General features: G+C 39.3%; 1 protein-coding gene, 1 long non-coding RNA gene and 1 pseudogene across 2 annotated transcripts in view; 1 reads left to right on the top strand and 2 right to left on the bottom strand.

Moving 5' to 3' along the window:
- The window catches only part of LOC145466395 (uncharacterized), a 2,656-nt gene extending 181 nt beyond the window's left edge, over positions 1-2,475 (top strand). Inside the window, exons 2-3 of the long non-coding RNA XR_014041878.1 lie at positions 311-372; positions 503-2,475. This is a non-coding gene — a long non-coding RNA (uncharacterized LOC145466395). The remainder of the gene's footprint in view (positions 1-310; positions 373-502) is intronic.
- Positions 2,476-9,742: 7,267 nt separating this feature from the next.
- Positions 9,743-14,611, bottom strand: LOC145466358 (uncharacterized). Its single transcript, XM_081450074.1, has 2 exons — positions 13,169-14,611; positions 9,743-10,413 (listed from the first exon to the last, which is right to left on the bottom strand). Exons 1-2 carry the CDS (start codon positions 14,585-14,587, stop codon positions 10,171-10,173), a joined length of 1,662 nt encoding a protein of 553 aa, XP_081306200.1. The 5' UTR covers positions 14,588-14,611; the 3' UTR covers positions 9,743-10,170.
- Positions 14,612-14,642: 31 nt separating this feature from the next.
- LOC145466368 (uncharacterized) overlaps positions 14,643-15,000 on the bottom strand; it is a 1,760-nt pseudogene continuing 1,402 nt past the window's right edge.

The following is a 15,000-nucleotide window of genomic DNA, read 5'->3' as shown; positions in this document are numbered from 1 at the left end:
ACTGATGTAAAAGTACTATCGCACAGATCTTATTTGCAGTGACTCGCAGTCACACGAATTTCAGCCACACAATCGACAGCGACTGAGAGACTCATATTTGTCAGACACAAATCACTTCCAGTGACTGAAAGACTCAGTCAACGAACGACGATCGATCGATCGATCGATCAACGCTCACTCGAGGTTCAAAACAGTTGAGGTTTAGAACAAAATAACATGCAGTTACATGTAAAAGGACGAAGTCAGTTCTGTGCCTGAAAAAGTCCATTTTGTATTGCTGTTTACTCATATTTATACCATTTGTTTGTAGAAAAACGAGATAGAGAAGCCAAACTGAGAATTCTGCTGATTGTAGTGATTTCAAGGGAAAAGGTGAGAAATCTCGCTTACATCTCACCTGTAACAGACTCTGAGAAAAATATTTGATCAAGTACTTTATCGTTTCATAAGGTGCACATTTGTTCATAATTTTTGTTAAATTACAGTGCTTTAATTCTTACAGATACATCTTTACAGAGAAATATTGTGAGAGAATTGACAGAAAGCGATCCCAAGCATTTGCCATTCATTGTGTACAGGTGAGAAAATTTCAGAATGGCCGACCCATTTTATGAATTCACTTTTTGAAAAATCTGGAGTTTATTCTTGTGCTGTTGATTGTTTTTTTGGAAATTACAAGATATTTGTTTCTTCCATTTTTGGCAAAACTATCTATTCGAAGCGAATTCCTTCAATTGCTGTTCAATAACCTATCACAATGTCATGAGAACAATCACATGAAATCTCTGTCACGCATTCGTGAACCTGTTTGGTTGCATCTTACAGAAAATTGTAGTTCATTTCAAGCTAGAGATTGCAATGCCTGTCTTAGTCAGATATTCAAAGAAAAAACTTTTGGAAACTCAAATTTTGAGGAGAGCAGTCTGTTTGCAACACAGCGGGCATTTGATTCTTATTGTCAGACATGTGAAAAAGATGTGACGTTCAACAGCAGAATTTTTTTAACTTACGTGACACATTCTGGGTTAAAAAAATTTGGTTTTGACGTTTGTTCTTGGCCACTGTATGTTGCAATTGTTCATACACAGCCCGGCAGGTTAATTTTTAAACACTGCAAATCTCCAACAAATCAACTGAAGATGAAATCAACAGTAAGTTCAAGATTTGTTTTCATCGAATTTGCTCCTGAAATAATGGAAGGTCTGATTATGTATGAGAAAATTGAGATTGATAATTCTTTCTATGTATTGAAAGCGTTAATGCGCAACCATAGTGTTCAGTTCACTTGTGCAATACACAATGACAAAAAATGGTTGTACTTTGATGATCTCTGTAAAACTGTGAGAGAATTTGCCAGCATTGAACTGATACAACAACAATTTCCAGGCGGATGGTTTTTTGCTGTGTTTGAATTGTTTTGTGACAATGATGTTGATGACAATAAAACAGCTTCAGCAACTCAAACAAAGAAAATTTCAGAGAATCAGGGAATTGACAATCACCGCCATACCACCTTTTATTAAAGGAAAATTATTGATTTTACACTTGCTTCATATAGTCTTCATAATACGGTATTGGGTAACACTTTACTACTCTCACTGAAAAAATAAATAAAAAACAAAGGCAATTTCTTTAGCCACTCCTCTCTACCATGTACCAAAATAGGGAAAAACTACATAAATGGGAATCGATAATAGTCAACAACAATCAATGACAATTTAAAAAGAAACAGTTTTTGGTAATCGATTTCCGATATCGATCGATTGATTGTTGTGGATTGCTGTTGATTATTAGAATCGATTTCATCAATTAATCAGGCCGGGATAATTAGTTCTTTGAAAAAAAGTTGTTTGTGAAAAGAAAGAAACAACCAAGGAACACATGGGTACTTTTAAAATAAACGTTTCTTACTTCAGCATTTCAACAACCAGAGTAGATGACACCATTCATACTTCGTGACATCTCATGCTATTTTCTCAGTTTTCCCGCATAAAATGCTAAATACAGAAACCGCGACATTGAAAATACCCTTAGTACATTATGGAATTTCCCTATACACTTACGTCCCACAAGCTATCTCATTTCAACACAATCCAAAATCTTTGAAATTATTTCCAGCATTCAGTTATTGACAGAAAATACAAACCAATATATAAATATCACCAAGTTCAAAACAGCGGGGGCAGTTTTAGTCTCAACTATTACTAGTATAAAAATTTTTACTAAGATTTTTACATTTTTTAAACCAGAGTAACGTTTTTCAAGCACCGAAAATACTACCGGTTTAAGCTTGACAATTTATTAAGCGCGACACCGTGACCGTAGTTGCGTAAGCATCACAACTAACAAGTTGAGATTTCATTGTTTGGTACCGGACATTTGATTGGCTGGATTTGAAAACAGGACAATTGATTGGCCGGATTTGAAAACAGGACATTCGACTGACTGGATTTGAAAATGTTGGAATTTATTGTCTGGGTCGCCCCGGTTTCAGTAAACGCAATGTATGAAATTTTTGTCGATGATAGTTGTAATATCCAGTCCAGCATTCCTACTATTCCAGTATAGTTCAGTTTGCACATGCGCATAAGCATCGCTTTACAGTGCCACGTTGTCAGATGAAGTCGGCAACGTGTTTTGTTATTAAACAGCATTTATTTCGAGAAAAACTCGAGGTTGTTACAACAATTTGTAGTTACACACTACTTGGCCGAGTTATCCAGCATGTCAGAAGAACGGGCTAAAAACCAAGGTGAACTGAATTGATTCAAGTGATCAGATTTGAGCCCGGCAGTGTCTCCTGTAATAGATTGTTATGAGCTAGCCTGTACACAGGATCCCGGCGAGGATGGAAAAAAAAAATTCGGCGAGCGCGAAACAGAAGAATGAACGAAGCGATTGTGGCAGGACAGGGGAGGCTCCCTCGCTTCGTGCGGACTCACCAGGAGCCTATTCGCAGGCTAGTAATGAGCGATCGTCTATATTTGAGAACTCTGTATCGTGTAGCTGAAGACCAACACTGACGTATTCCCAATGCAGTTCGCTGGGAATGGACGACCCATTACTGCAAGCCGCCAAGAGATGACATATATAAGAAGTGAATATATGAAAGCAGGAGCCATAATCGGGGACGGAGACCGTAAGTCTCGGGATTCGCGCGCACCTATGATATGGGACAATTTTTCTATTTTTAGAACAAATTGCGCCATCCTGACGTCATATATCCGCGCGGATTCACGCACATGTCGGGGGCTCTCGCGTGGATGTTGTCACGTTGTGTGATCAAATGGTGAGAGTTGAGAGATTCTCTTGCGTATATTTCACAGCGATGGCAGGGAATACGAACCAGGGCGCTTATATGTAGTTTTATGCTGTGAGCTAACGGAAAAGGTGGGTTTTTCAGGGTCGAAAACAAGACTTCAATCTCGCGCTGGGAATGAATACTAAGATCTGCTCACGCTAGTTGTAAGCTTACGCGTATGTTTTTGCGTTTGTTCTGACTTAAGAATATAGCAAGAAAACTCTCTATACTCTGGTATCGAGTTAATTTGTGAGTTTCTCAGACAATGGTTCATCATAACCAAAACCTATTTTGACGGTTTCTTATTGTTTCTGCTTGTTTGGTGAGTTTGCAAAAATTTTTGAAAGGAAAGTCTGACGCGTACAATTAGCTCATTTGCATAGTGCAGCTCGTGCACTTTCAAGTCCGAGTCGGTGTTTTAAATTGTCAACAAATCTTGACAAAGATTTCTTTCGTTATCTTTTGTGCTGAGATGCTGTAACAAATTTCACGAACGCAAAAAAGGCTACGAACATCACGTGTGTTTCTTCAACATAAGCATAGTGAAGTTTTACACTGCGAAAATGAAAATAAACAAGGAGTTTTGATAGCTCGATCAACAAACTCGAAATCGTTATTTCAAGTTTGCTGATTATTTCTGCTTTATTCACATATTTTCAGCTTAGCTTCTAATATGTTCTCAAACATTTATCAATCTTAAACATATTTAAAAACTATAGAGTTATTGTTTGAGTTCGATGTACGCTTTCACACGAAAGTGCGGCGGAAGTACAATTTGTCATGTTTACTGACTGTACTGAAAACACGCATCGGCGGGCGCTCTCATTCATTGACGACAGAGAATTTACTGGATTTTTACACGAATAAAACTGAGCAGTATCTATGGGCGTAAAGTTATTAGGCCTTGATGAAACATCAAGCGTTACTTAAAATTCAAGCGAAACTCAAACTAGCAGTTATTTTGTTTTACTTTTCGGTCGCGATAGACTGACAAATTCCTCGCAAGCCTGTGGCAAGAGGAGCTGGGAAACTATGAAGCCCTGAAACTCTGCTATATCTAAATATATCCAGCTAGTTTTTTGCTGTGTAATGGAAAAGCTGTTAATCTTCAACATATGTGAAATTTAAAGTGGAGTAATGTACAGTTCATGTAAAAGAAGCATCCGTCGGAACACAACTTGGTCAGCGATATATATAAGCTTACAGCGGAACATACCTAAATTCGACACTGTCTTACTTCACTCAAACTGGAGCAGCTTACGACGAAAATACTTAAGCAAAATTCCAACAGACGTGAACGCGTTGAGTTGTGGGCCAAAAACATGAAAAATTCCGGGAATTTCGGACGCCATTTCCTCCGCGCGACATCCGCAAAAATCCTCGCAGCATGTACGCGCGTGTGCCGCAGGCGATGGCGCAATTTGTTCTAAAAATAGAACTATTTAACAATTATTCCATGAAACCGCGTTGGATATGAAGTGATAAATAACCAACGAGCGCGTAGCGCGAGTTGGTTATGATCACTTCATATCCAACAAGGTCGAATGGAATAATTGTTTTAGTATATTCTTAATCGGGTTTTTGCCGCCGATTTTTATTTCAACAATTTTACAGAGCGGAAAATTTTTAAACTTGGCGCACTGTTTTCCATATAAGGTAAAACTCCGACTAATGGCTCATAGTCGGAGTTTTTGAGCCAATCAGAGAGCTAGAAATGCAATAGTCGGAGCTGAGAATATACTAATGTCCCATATCATGGGGACAACCCCAATACTAGAAATGGCGCGCGCTTACGGTCTCCGTCCCCGATTATGGCTCCTGATGAAAGATCATATATTTCAACTGTGGAGAAAGATATGATGACATGATTGATCATCGCAGTTATACACGCAACTTATTAAAGCCTGAAAAAAAAAACCCGGCTTGAATGGCCGGGTTCAATCCCGTTCAAGCCTGAATGTTTTTCAAGCGTTATATTTTACAACTGCTTAAGTGGTGTATATAACTGCGATGATCAGTCATGTCTTCAGATGACACTAAAAGGAAGAAAATACTTGACCGAACCAAAAAAAAAATAATAATAACTGCATGAACCGTGTGAGATACTAATACACCTAAAATAAACTAAACAACTGGCATTTCCGGGATCTAGGAATTCATATCTCTTTTAATACAAAATACATGTACTTAAAATATTAAAAATAAAATTTGATAATGACTGATTGCATAAGCCTGGCTCACTCGGTTTGCCGAGATCTCAGCTTGTTCCATGACACACGCGCTTCACCCGGCCAACCTGGCTTTGTGCCCAAATTGAGCGCGCTCCGGTTTCGCGCGGCCCGTGTAATAGTGGGCTTAAAAGTCATCTGGACAAACCGTGCGATGCCAGCCAACTCTGGGCTAGCAGGCTTCAAATAATATAGGGATAAAAGTAATCTCGGCACACCCGTTAAAGCCAGCCCGTTAAAGTTCAACCTGGACATTCCCGGCTCATGTGATCAGCCCCTTATATAGTGCTATTTCTATCGCTGCATGAGTAGTAGCACGTTACACAACAAACAAATGTCTGTCTAATAGCGACCTCAAATACAAACATCAATGAAATAACAATCAAATTATAGCAACGTACAGCTCGTAATAGCCTTCGCACTAGATGAAAAAAGTTAGAGAAATTGCAATTCAGCCGTAAATTTAAACGGTGAATAAAACCAGTCAAGTAAGTATAATTAAACTAAATTACTAATTAAATAAGGCCTTCTTAGAATCTTTGAAAGATTACAGTTAGTTTTAATTTTTAAGATCGAATTTCTAGTGGAAGTGTACACCATAATTGTGGCGAAACCTCTGAAAGCCACCTAAACTTGTACCTCCTAATTGTGTTTCTTATGATTTCAGAACGCCAAACTCACTGCAAATTTTCCTGAGAAGCGATTTCCCTTGCTTGAAGTCGTTCTTTTTATTTCCTTTCCTCAGAAACGAAACGGTATTGTTTTCAGTTCAGGGGTGAACTATTTAAATAGTGGAAATAATATCCAATCAGAGTAAAGGTCAGTAGGTAAATACGGTGGCAAAATTTTCGCCAAAATTTGGTGCATTGCAACAAAATGTATTATTACGTCATTTCGCTAATGCTACGCGCACAATGGCGGACGGGTTTGACTGTGTAGTCCCCAGTCATTTGTGTGGGCATCCTTGCAACCGCCAAAAACCTTCCCGCTAAGTCCCGCTTCTTCCCAGACGGGTTCAAATCTCGATCCCTGAGATAAATCTTTAATTTATCGACTTTTAAACTGGCGAAAACATTTTGAACTGAAGCACAATTTCCCAGAATTTTGTCAATCTCCTGCCAACTACGAATTACCGGACTTGACGCCATTGTTAGAACAAATTCCACAAATATTATGCCTACTCAAAGGACTGGGGACTACTCGGTCAAACCCGTCGGCCACTGTGCGCGTAACATTAGCAAAATAGCGTATTGGTGCCTTGTAAGAAAACGGGAAATTACGATTGAAACTCTCGTTTCTCGTTATTATATTACACAGAAAAATACGAAATGGACTTCTAATCGGATAGTGATATTGACAAGGAAATATATTTTCGAGGTAGATACACCGCCACACCACGCGATTTGCTCACCAATGCGATATTTTAAGCCGATGGAAGCAGTTAGTTTTGTTAGTTCAGCAAAGAAATGGTTCTGTTTTCCGTTTCAGAGTGATTTATTGACATAATGGGTATGAATGTTGTCAGGGTAATGCTTGTAATTCACAAGGTGAACATGTTCAGCAGAAATTACTTGTTGCAACTAAATTTGATTTCGCGTCACGGAAACAAAAGGAACTTAAACTGTCATACAGGTAGAAATAATTGGCGACTGAAATAGTTCTAAGTCAGACTGAAACGATGTATTCTAGAAGGTTTCTAGACAAACGAAGATATCTGTTTCCGTGTTTGACGTAAAATATCAAACACGAAAGACCGTGCTTGACCACATTTCCAAACACCGAGAAGAGAGTTGAAAATACGACGCGCAACGGAGTATTTTTGACGAACTACGATGTGTTTACAAATGTGGTCAAACACTGTCTTGAGTGTTTAATATATCTTCTCAATCGAAATAAAAATAAGGAGAAAACGGAGAAATAAAATCGTAGAAATCTAAGCTAATTAAGATCAGATATTCACAGTCATGATTTCCTTTGTTTTTCCCTGCTAGAAGAGGCTCTTCTCCTGGTGTTCACTGATGGGAGAAAAGAGACTCTCTTCTCCCGTCAGCGAACACCAGGAAAAGAGCCTCTGCTAGCAGGAAACCTTTGTTTAAACTTGATGAATTATTAAGTTTGAGAATTAAATGTGATTAAGATCACAACTACGGCGATATAATTTTGGTTAATCAGAACACTTGTCAGGAATAACAATCCTGCCCCTTTTCTGTGGCTGTTCATGGGAAAAGACCACGCACTTGGAGCGCTTGGACGATACTACAGATAAGATACATATGTTGTGGAAGGTAACAAATTCATCCTATTGTATTTTAATTAACGTTAGTATAGGGTAAAATAGGTACAATATGGCTTTCTTATATCATAGGTGTCGACATTTTCCAGATTTAGTTCCGTTTGTCAAATTTTCCGCCACAATTCGAGTAGCTTTACTTCTAAGAGCGCACTTTAAAAAATAAGAAAATTTGTATTTTGACGTACCGCGGCATTTTAAGAGCTGGTTTTCATGAAAACGCCAATAGCATTTGTATATTGACAACAAAACTTATAATGCCGCATCCATTCGAATCAAGCGCTGGCTGACACAGAAATGGAAAAATTATCTATCAAATGCTTTTGCCTCTTAGCTTTATTTAGCGTCACACACAATACTTTGAATTTATGAAATATTTGGCGGGGCTGTGCGGCCTGCGTCCCAAAGCACTTACCCTATTTAAGACCAAAATCTGCGATTTTCCTACCCTATTTATGACCTGACCCTTAAATTAATACCCTGTTTCGACCTGCCTTAGTTCACTAGTTCATGATGTTAAAGATATTGTGAATGGCTTTAGTTGCTGGTCTTATCGATAATGATGGAAAAAGTAGCTTCTTCTAAAAAGCATACCTAATTCAAGACTAAAGTGCAAAAGCCATACCCAGTTTAAGACCAAAATAACCAAGATCGATTCTCTATTTCTGACCTAAATGTCTTAAAAAAGCCATAACCCTTGATGCTGGACATACCTATATAGCTTATATAGGGGAGTACCCACTCCCCCACGGCAGAGTTTAAGGAAAATCACAAGTAAATACATTTCGAAGTCTGTTCACTGTAATCTTAACTGATACATGTGTAGACAACTTAAATTAATTAGCCCTTTCTCTTTTACAATAGTTTCAGTACTACACCTCGCCTGGACGAAAAACCCCAGGCTCTAGCAACTGAGCGGATCGATGCAGCGCAAAGCGGTGCATGCTTTAGCACAAATCCCCCTCACGCCGGGTCTTCTCATGCACAAGATATCAAAACCCAAGCCTTTCTCAGACTTTGAATATCTTTCCGGAAACGAAACACTATTTTTTTTCTAAAAAAAATTGCTTCTTGTTATAGTTATCGTGGGGTTTTTGATTCTCTTGAAGTAGGAAGGATGGTCTATTACAGCTAAATCAGGGGCTTCATCCAGGGCGGGAGGCTGCAAGCGCGAAGCGCGTGTTACAATGCCTGGTAACGAACAAAATCAGGACGTGTTGCTCCGGCTTTCCTCTCTGTTGGAAAAATTGCCATTCTGTACATATCAATCAGACTGAGACGAACGTGAAACGGCCTTCTAACCGGAAAAACTATCCTCTATTATTATTAGTAGTAGTAATAGTAATTCGACCGAGTGAAGTACAATTCAGGGAGTAATTGCGCGAGTAATTTTAAAATCGCGCGCGAGACCGATTTTAAAATACGAGCGCGATTGCTCCCTGACTTTGTACGATACGAGGTCCAATTACTAATTAATCGTATCTATAACAAATTTCGGAATTAAAATGTCTTTTGGGAAGTTCTTTTGAGCGAAAACGTCTGTGGCGCTTTTTATAAGTTTTGAAAACTGCAGGAAACATTGTAATGGGAGCCATTAAAGCGCGCGTAATTGACGTGAAAATCACGTGGGTATCCAATTATAGGTATCCAATTACAAAAAGTTCAAATTGGATACCTGTAATTGGACACCCACATGATCACGCCCGATTACGTGACAAATAGGCGCGGAGAGCCAATCACGATTGAGGATCTTGTTGTATATACGATTAATAATGGTAATAGGACTGAGTGGAGTCTAATTCGGTCTGTAATCATACGAGTGATTAACAAAATCCGACGATCGCGAAGCGGGAGTCCGATTTGTTAATCACGAATATGATTACAGTCTGAATTGGACGACACGGTGTCCTGTTACCAATTAATCGTAACAATTACAACTTCCCACAAAAGTAAAAGTTTCATTTGAAAAAGAGCTTTTCACAGTCATTTTTAAATATCATAATTATAAAATATGGAGAACAGCTTGCAAAATGGCTGTCAATTCTCTTTCAAAACAGTCACCAGAGACTAAACCTCCACAAGTTTGCAAAGTCAATCTCTTGAATTGGCCACCATACAAAAACGCCAGGAGGGCTTCTACACTCAGAGTTACTTAATATCGATTTCGTGGCCACAGGCACTCAAGAAAATATCTATAGGGCTCCTCAAGGTTCCTCCAGGGCTCCAACAGTGTTATCACAGGGTTTAAATTTCGACAGGATTCCCAGATCTTTCCTGAAGGATTCTAACGGGTGTACTATAAAGATATTACAGTTCCTACAGATGGAAATGTTTTCGTTTATCTACAGAATTCAAACTCTAAGAAAAGTTCTCACACGAGATAATACTCCTGTGCTTCTAGAGTTTCCTTCCAACTCACTTATCGCCTCACTTGTGGTTGGACGTTCTTCAGGATTTCTTTTGACACACCGCTTAATGAGTCTTCGCAAGGTGCCATTGGTTACCTGTTTTATCTGATTATGGATTTCTTGAGGATTCGGAAGTTCTCCGATGCACATTTCACACAACAGTACGCCAAAACTGTACACATCCACCTAGAGGAGAAAATAATATTGATCAGTCAAACTCAAGAGATTATCAAGGTAAGAGAATGAATCCCCCATATAGGTCCTCTAAACTAAGGTAATCCCTCTTAAGTTATTTTTAGGCATTGTACCCAGTTCTTCCGAGGATGCTACTCGCGCGATGCGTGGACGGCCGAAGCGACTTTCTCGAAACTACCTGAGACGAAATGACGGGAACGCCATTTTATATGTTTTGATTTCGTTTCATAGCAGAGATGTTTTCTGCACTCTCCCAGCCGCCTTTTTGTTCGGCCGCGCTTTCGTTTGTTTTGTGCTCGTTCGGTTGTTCACATTATTTGGAAGTTTGTTCGGTTTTAGGGAGTTTTATTATGCAAACTTTAACGGCGGCGGCAACGAGTACAATGGCTGTGTAAGCGTACGTTACAATTCTTTGTTCATTTTTTTTCCTTTGTTTACAAAAGGTCAGAAAACAACAACGTGAAGGAGCCACACTCTGCATATTCGAGAGAACGTGAACTAAACTACGGCCAATTTTTAAAATTTCTTATTCGAATTTTGACGCTGTCTTACATATTCTGTTTGGGATATTTCTGACAGCATCGACAAACTAAATGAATCTAAATTCTCGCGAGATTTGTAGGTTGAATATTAAGGGCCCATTAACCGATTTATGCGCGCGCTCGCGCGCGTTGCTAAGGAGGTGAAATTTCACTTCCGGTTACTTACGTCAGCCTGAGCGCAGAAAACAAAAATAACTCAATAACTTCCAAATTCGCTCACATTTAGATGTTTTTCTTTGTGTTTCACAAAATGCAAAGTAAAAAAAGTACAAGCAAAGACAAAATAAGAGAAAGACAGAAAAACAAGAGCAATAGAAAGAGAAAAACTAACTCCGTGTGGCTTTGTTTGATCTTACCGAAGTGTGCGGGTAGTGTAAACTGCGCACGCGCTGATAGGGTAACTTCCAATATATATCGGGCGCACTTCCGGTTTCTTTAAATGCTAAAGGAAACGCGGTTTTTCCTTAAATCCAGCCTTTTTTGACGGATTTCAATTAAAGCCAACGTTGGAAACAAAGCTATGCATTCCTTTTTCAAAATCATGCTTTTTTCAGAAAATTACGAACTTTTTAATATTTTGAAATTCTCTCAAAATCTGACCTTTTAGAAATGAAACAAAATCTATCCATAGCGTAATGAGGATTTAAATTAAAATATAAATCAATGAAAAAAATTCCGATAAAGTAATTTGCCTAGGAGCCTTTGCGTTTTTTCAGTATTAGTCACATGACCATGGGCGTGGCCTGATGGCGTCATCACTAGTGTTGCTGATCATGAAAAAGTTAAAAAACATGAAATAACTCTGAAGTAACTAAAAATGACGAGGTTATATGAGAATAAATTTTCCCTAGCAACGGCTCGAAAAGATCGGTTAATGGGCCCTTAAGTCATTTTTTAATCGATGTTGCCTTTGTGCGTTGTTGCCGTTGCTGCTTAAACTGCTTTTGCTTCTTGGGCAGCAAGTGTCTTCCTGCACTTTCGATCATCTCTTTGTTCGGTTGCGGTTAGCTTGTGTTTGGGCGTTTGTTTGCTTTGCACTCGTTTGTCAACTCATTTCTCCGCCGTTCATTCAGTTGTTATTGTTTGTGTAGGGGACATCCGTCTTTTATTTAAACTCCTCTTAAAGTTTCGAAATGTATTAAAACATACCGAGAGCCAAAGCTCCTTTGCTTGTAATCAAAATATCAAAGAAGGCATCCCCACAGCGTTGGAGGTTTTCCTTTGCTTTGAAACGAAAAGAAACGAAAAGAAACATAAACAGATCCTCCACGAAAACATCCACGTAACGCGCGAGAAATATCCTCGGAAGAACTGAGCTGTGTACAATGTCTAAAGATAACTTAAGAGGGATTACCTTATTTAGAGGACCTATATGGGCGATTCACTCTCTTACCTTGATAATCTCTTGGTCCAAAACAATGAAATGAAAAGAAACCCAGTTAGCATAAATCTACTAGCATTCTATCACGAATGCCATCCTCTGATTGGCTACACTAATCACGTTCTATTGTGGGATAGATAGTAAGTAGCGTAGCTGTGTGCGCTTGTTAGCAAAATGCCTGCCACTTCTTTGCGTTTTCGAGGTATCTGTGAGGAGGATTTACATAAAGTTTTGAACGACTATTAGATTTATACTAAAACAATTAGATTATTCCCTCTCGATTTCTATGCGTGATAGTTGACTCGTCAACTATCACGCGATAGAAATCTCGAGCTCATAGTCTAATTGCTTCTTGGCCTCATATTTCTCAAAATTCATGCAATATTTACACTACTTTCTACTTTTTGCTAGCTTAAACAGGAGTATTGATATGCAATCTACTATTAAATTTCGCCTACACTAAGGTTATGACATTCATTGGCGTTTTGGCCCACAATAAAGCAATATACAAAGCTAAAAAAAAACTTATTCCAGGTTCACGTTGGCGTGTCTAGTTTCCTTGACTTTGACAACCGGAAACTTCTTTCTTTTCTTCGTTGACTGTTGGGCATTTGAAATGAGTGCTTCAGGTGCAGAATAAATTCTTGCCTCTGGATTCAAAGTGGTACACGGACGCATAAAATGTTCAGATCGATAATGATACATCGATCGTATGTATGTCTTTACAACTCAGGTAACATTATCACAAACACTACTATGATAACTATCACAACAACTTTCCTTACTCCTGATGTTTAAATTAGGTAACACAATTTTTCTTTACCTTCGGTGATTGTTGAGAAGTGTGGGCCTCTGGTGCAGAATAGAGTATTGCCCCTGGGTTTACCGTCATACATTGACGCATGAAATTCGCCGATCCATAGTCAGACAGCTTAGCTTTCCAACCCTCATCTCGTCTCCATAGCAACACGTTGGCGCTGCTGATGTCTCGATGTATTATAGGAAGCGGCCTATTAAGGTGAAGGTAATTTAATCCTTTGGCGACATCCAAAGCAAGGCTGACAATCTCCCCGTCATTTAATGCTCGCTCGGACAACAAGCGCCGTAAACTAGTGTCTAGTATTTCAGTGACAAACAAAGGACCGCCATCATCGTTAGTGGCACCAATAAACTGTAAAAGATTCGGATGGCGACAGCAGGACGCAATACTCATTTCTCGTTCAAACAGTCTACGATTATGAGGTGAAAGAATGAGCTCATGAATTTCTTTAATAGCAACTTGGCAGCCACGAAATGTGCCCTGACGCACACTGCCCCAGGCTCCTTTGCCCAAAACACTGTCACTCAGAAGAACTTCCTCGCGTTGGATAATCCAGTCATGTGGCTGGCGACGCTGATACTCAGTCAGTTCCTCTTGGGCCGCAGACACAGCTGACTGTAACTCTCTTTCGTTGGACAAATATCTGTTCCTTTCTTCTTGCATCTGTAGTTCCAGGTTTCTTAGCCTTTCTTCTAAAGTTGTCTTCTGTTGGCGTTCTTCTTCCAAAAGACGCTGTTGTTCTCTATTAGCGCTCTCTTTCGTCTGCAGCTCTTGTTCACGAACTCGACTTGACAGCATTTCAGTTTGCAATCTTTCTTCCAACTTTGCTCTCACTTGCCGCTCTTCGCCTAACGTGTTCTGTAGTTGCTCTACAATCGTTTCCTTTTCTCTTAGCCTTTCTTCCAAAGTTGCCTTCTGCTGGCGTTTTTCTTCCAAAAGACGCTGTTGCTCTCTAGAAGCATTCTCTTTAATCTGAAGTTCTTGTTGACGAGCTTGACTTGACAGCATTTCAATTTGTAATCTTTCTTCCAACTTTGCTCTCACCTGCTGCTCTTCGCCTAACGTGCTCTGTAGCTGGTCTACAATCGTTTCCTTTTCTCTTAGTTGCCGCTCTCTTGTGTCGCGCAAACGTATCTCGTTTTCGAGCGTTTGCCGAATCTGCGCGAGTTCAGTTTGCATTCTTTCTTTTAGCTCGTTACTAGTAATCCTTGCCCGACTTAATTCCTCCAGCACTCTTGTTCTCGCTTGTTGCTCCTCATGTAAATTACCCTCTAATGAACTTATAAGAACTGTTTCCTTCTGCCTTAGTTCCTGTTTTCTGATGTTGCGAACACGTTTTTCGTCATCAAGGGCTTGACGCATCTGCGCAACATCACTCTGTACTTGACGCCAGTTGTTATTTTCGTCGCTGCGTTCTTCCATTTGTTTAGAATCTTGTTTTTCAGTAAGCATTTCACTTGTATTTACAGAACCAGCTTCATCCGTCTTCCTCACCTAAAACAAAACAAACAGAAGAATTATCGTCAGGGTTATAATCGACCAACCGTATATGCTCGAAAAATCAAATATCATAACACTTGCAGACGATGGTCTAGCTACAGTAGCCACGTTTGACAGGTCAGAACTTTTCTTCAAAGGAGGCCTTTTACGCATTTTTCTTTGTTGAAGCCATGAACTTCTTTGTTGGAGCCATGAACTTTAGTTTCCAAACTTGAATTTTTATTTCAATTGGGCGGATTGTCTCTGTTTGCATTTGAAACATTTTTGTTGTTGGAAGGGTAAACTTTCTTGATACTATCGGGAATCTCTTCACGGGGTTTATCGCTCTCCACGTT

The sequence above is a fragment of the Orbicella franksi genome, chromosome 13 (genome assembly GCF_964199315.1).
Source record: "Orbicella franksi chromosome 13, jaOrbFran1.1, whole genome shotgun sequence".
NCBI classification, from domain to species: domain Eukaryota; kingdom Metazoa; phylum Cnidaria; class Anthozoa; order Scleractinia; family Merulinidae; genus Orbicella; species Orbicella franksi.
The sequence above is the reverse complement of the archived record's forward strand: the minus strand, read 5'-3'. Positions and strand labels throughout refer to the sequence as shown.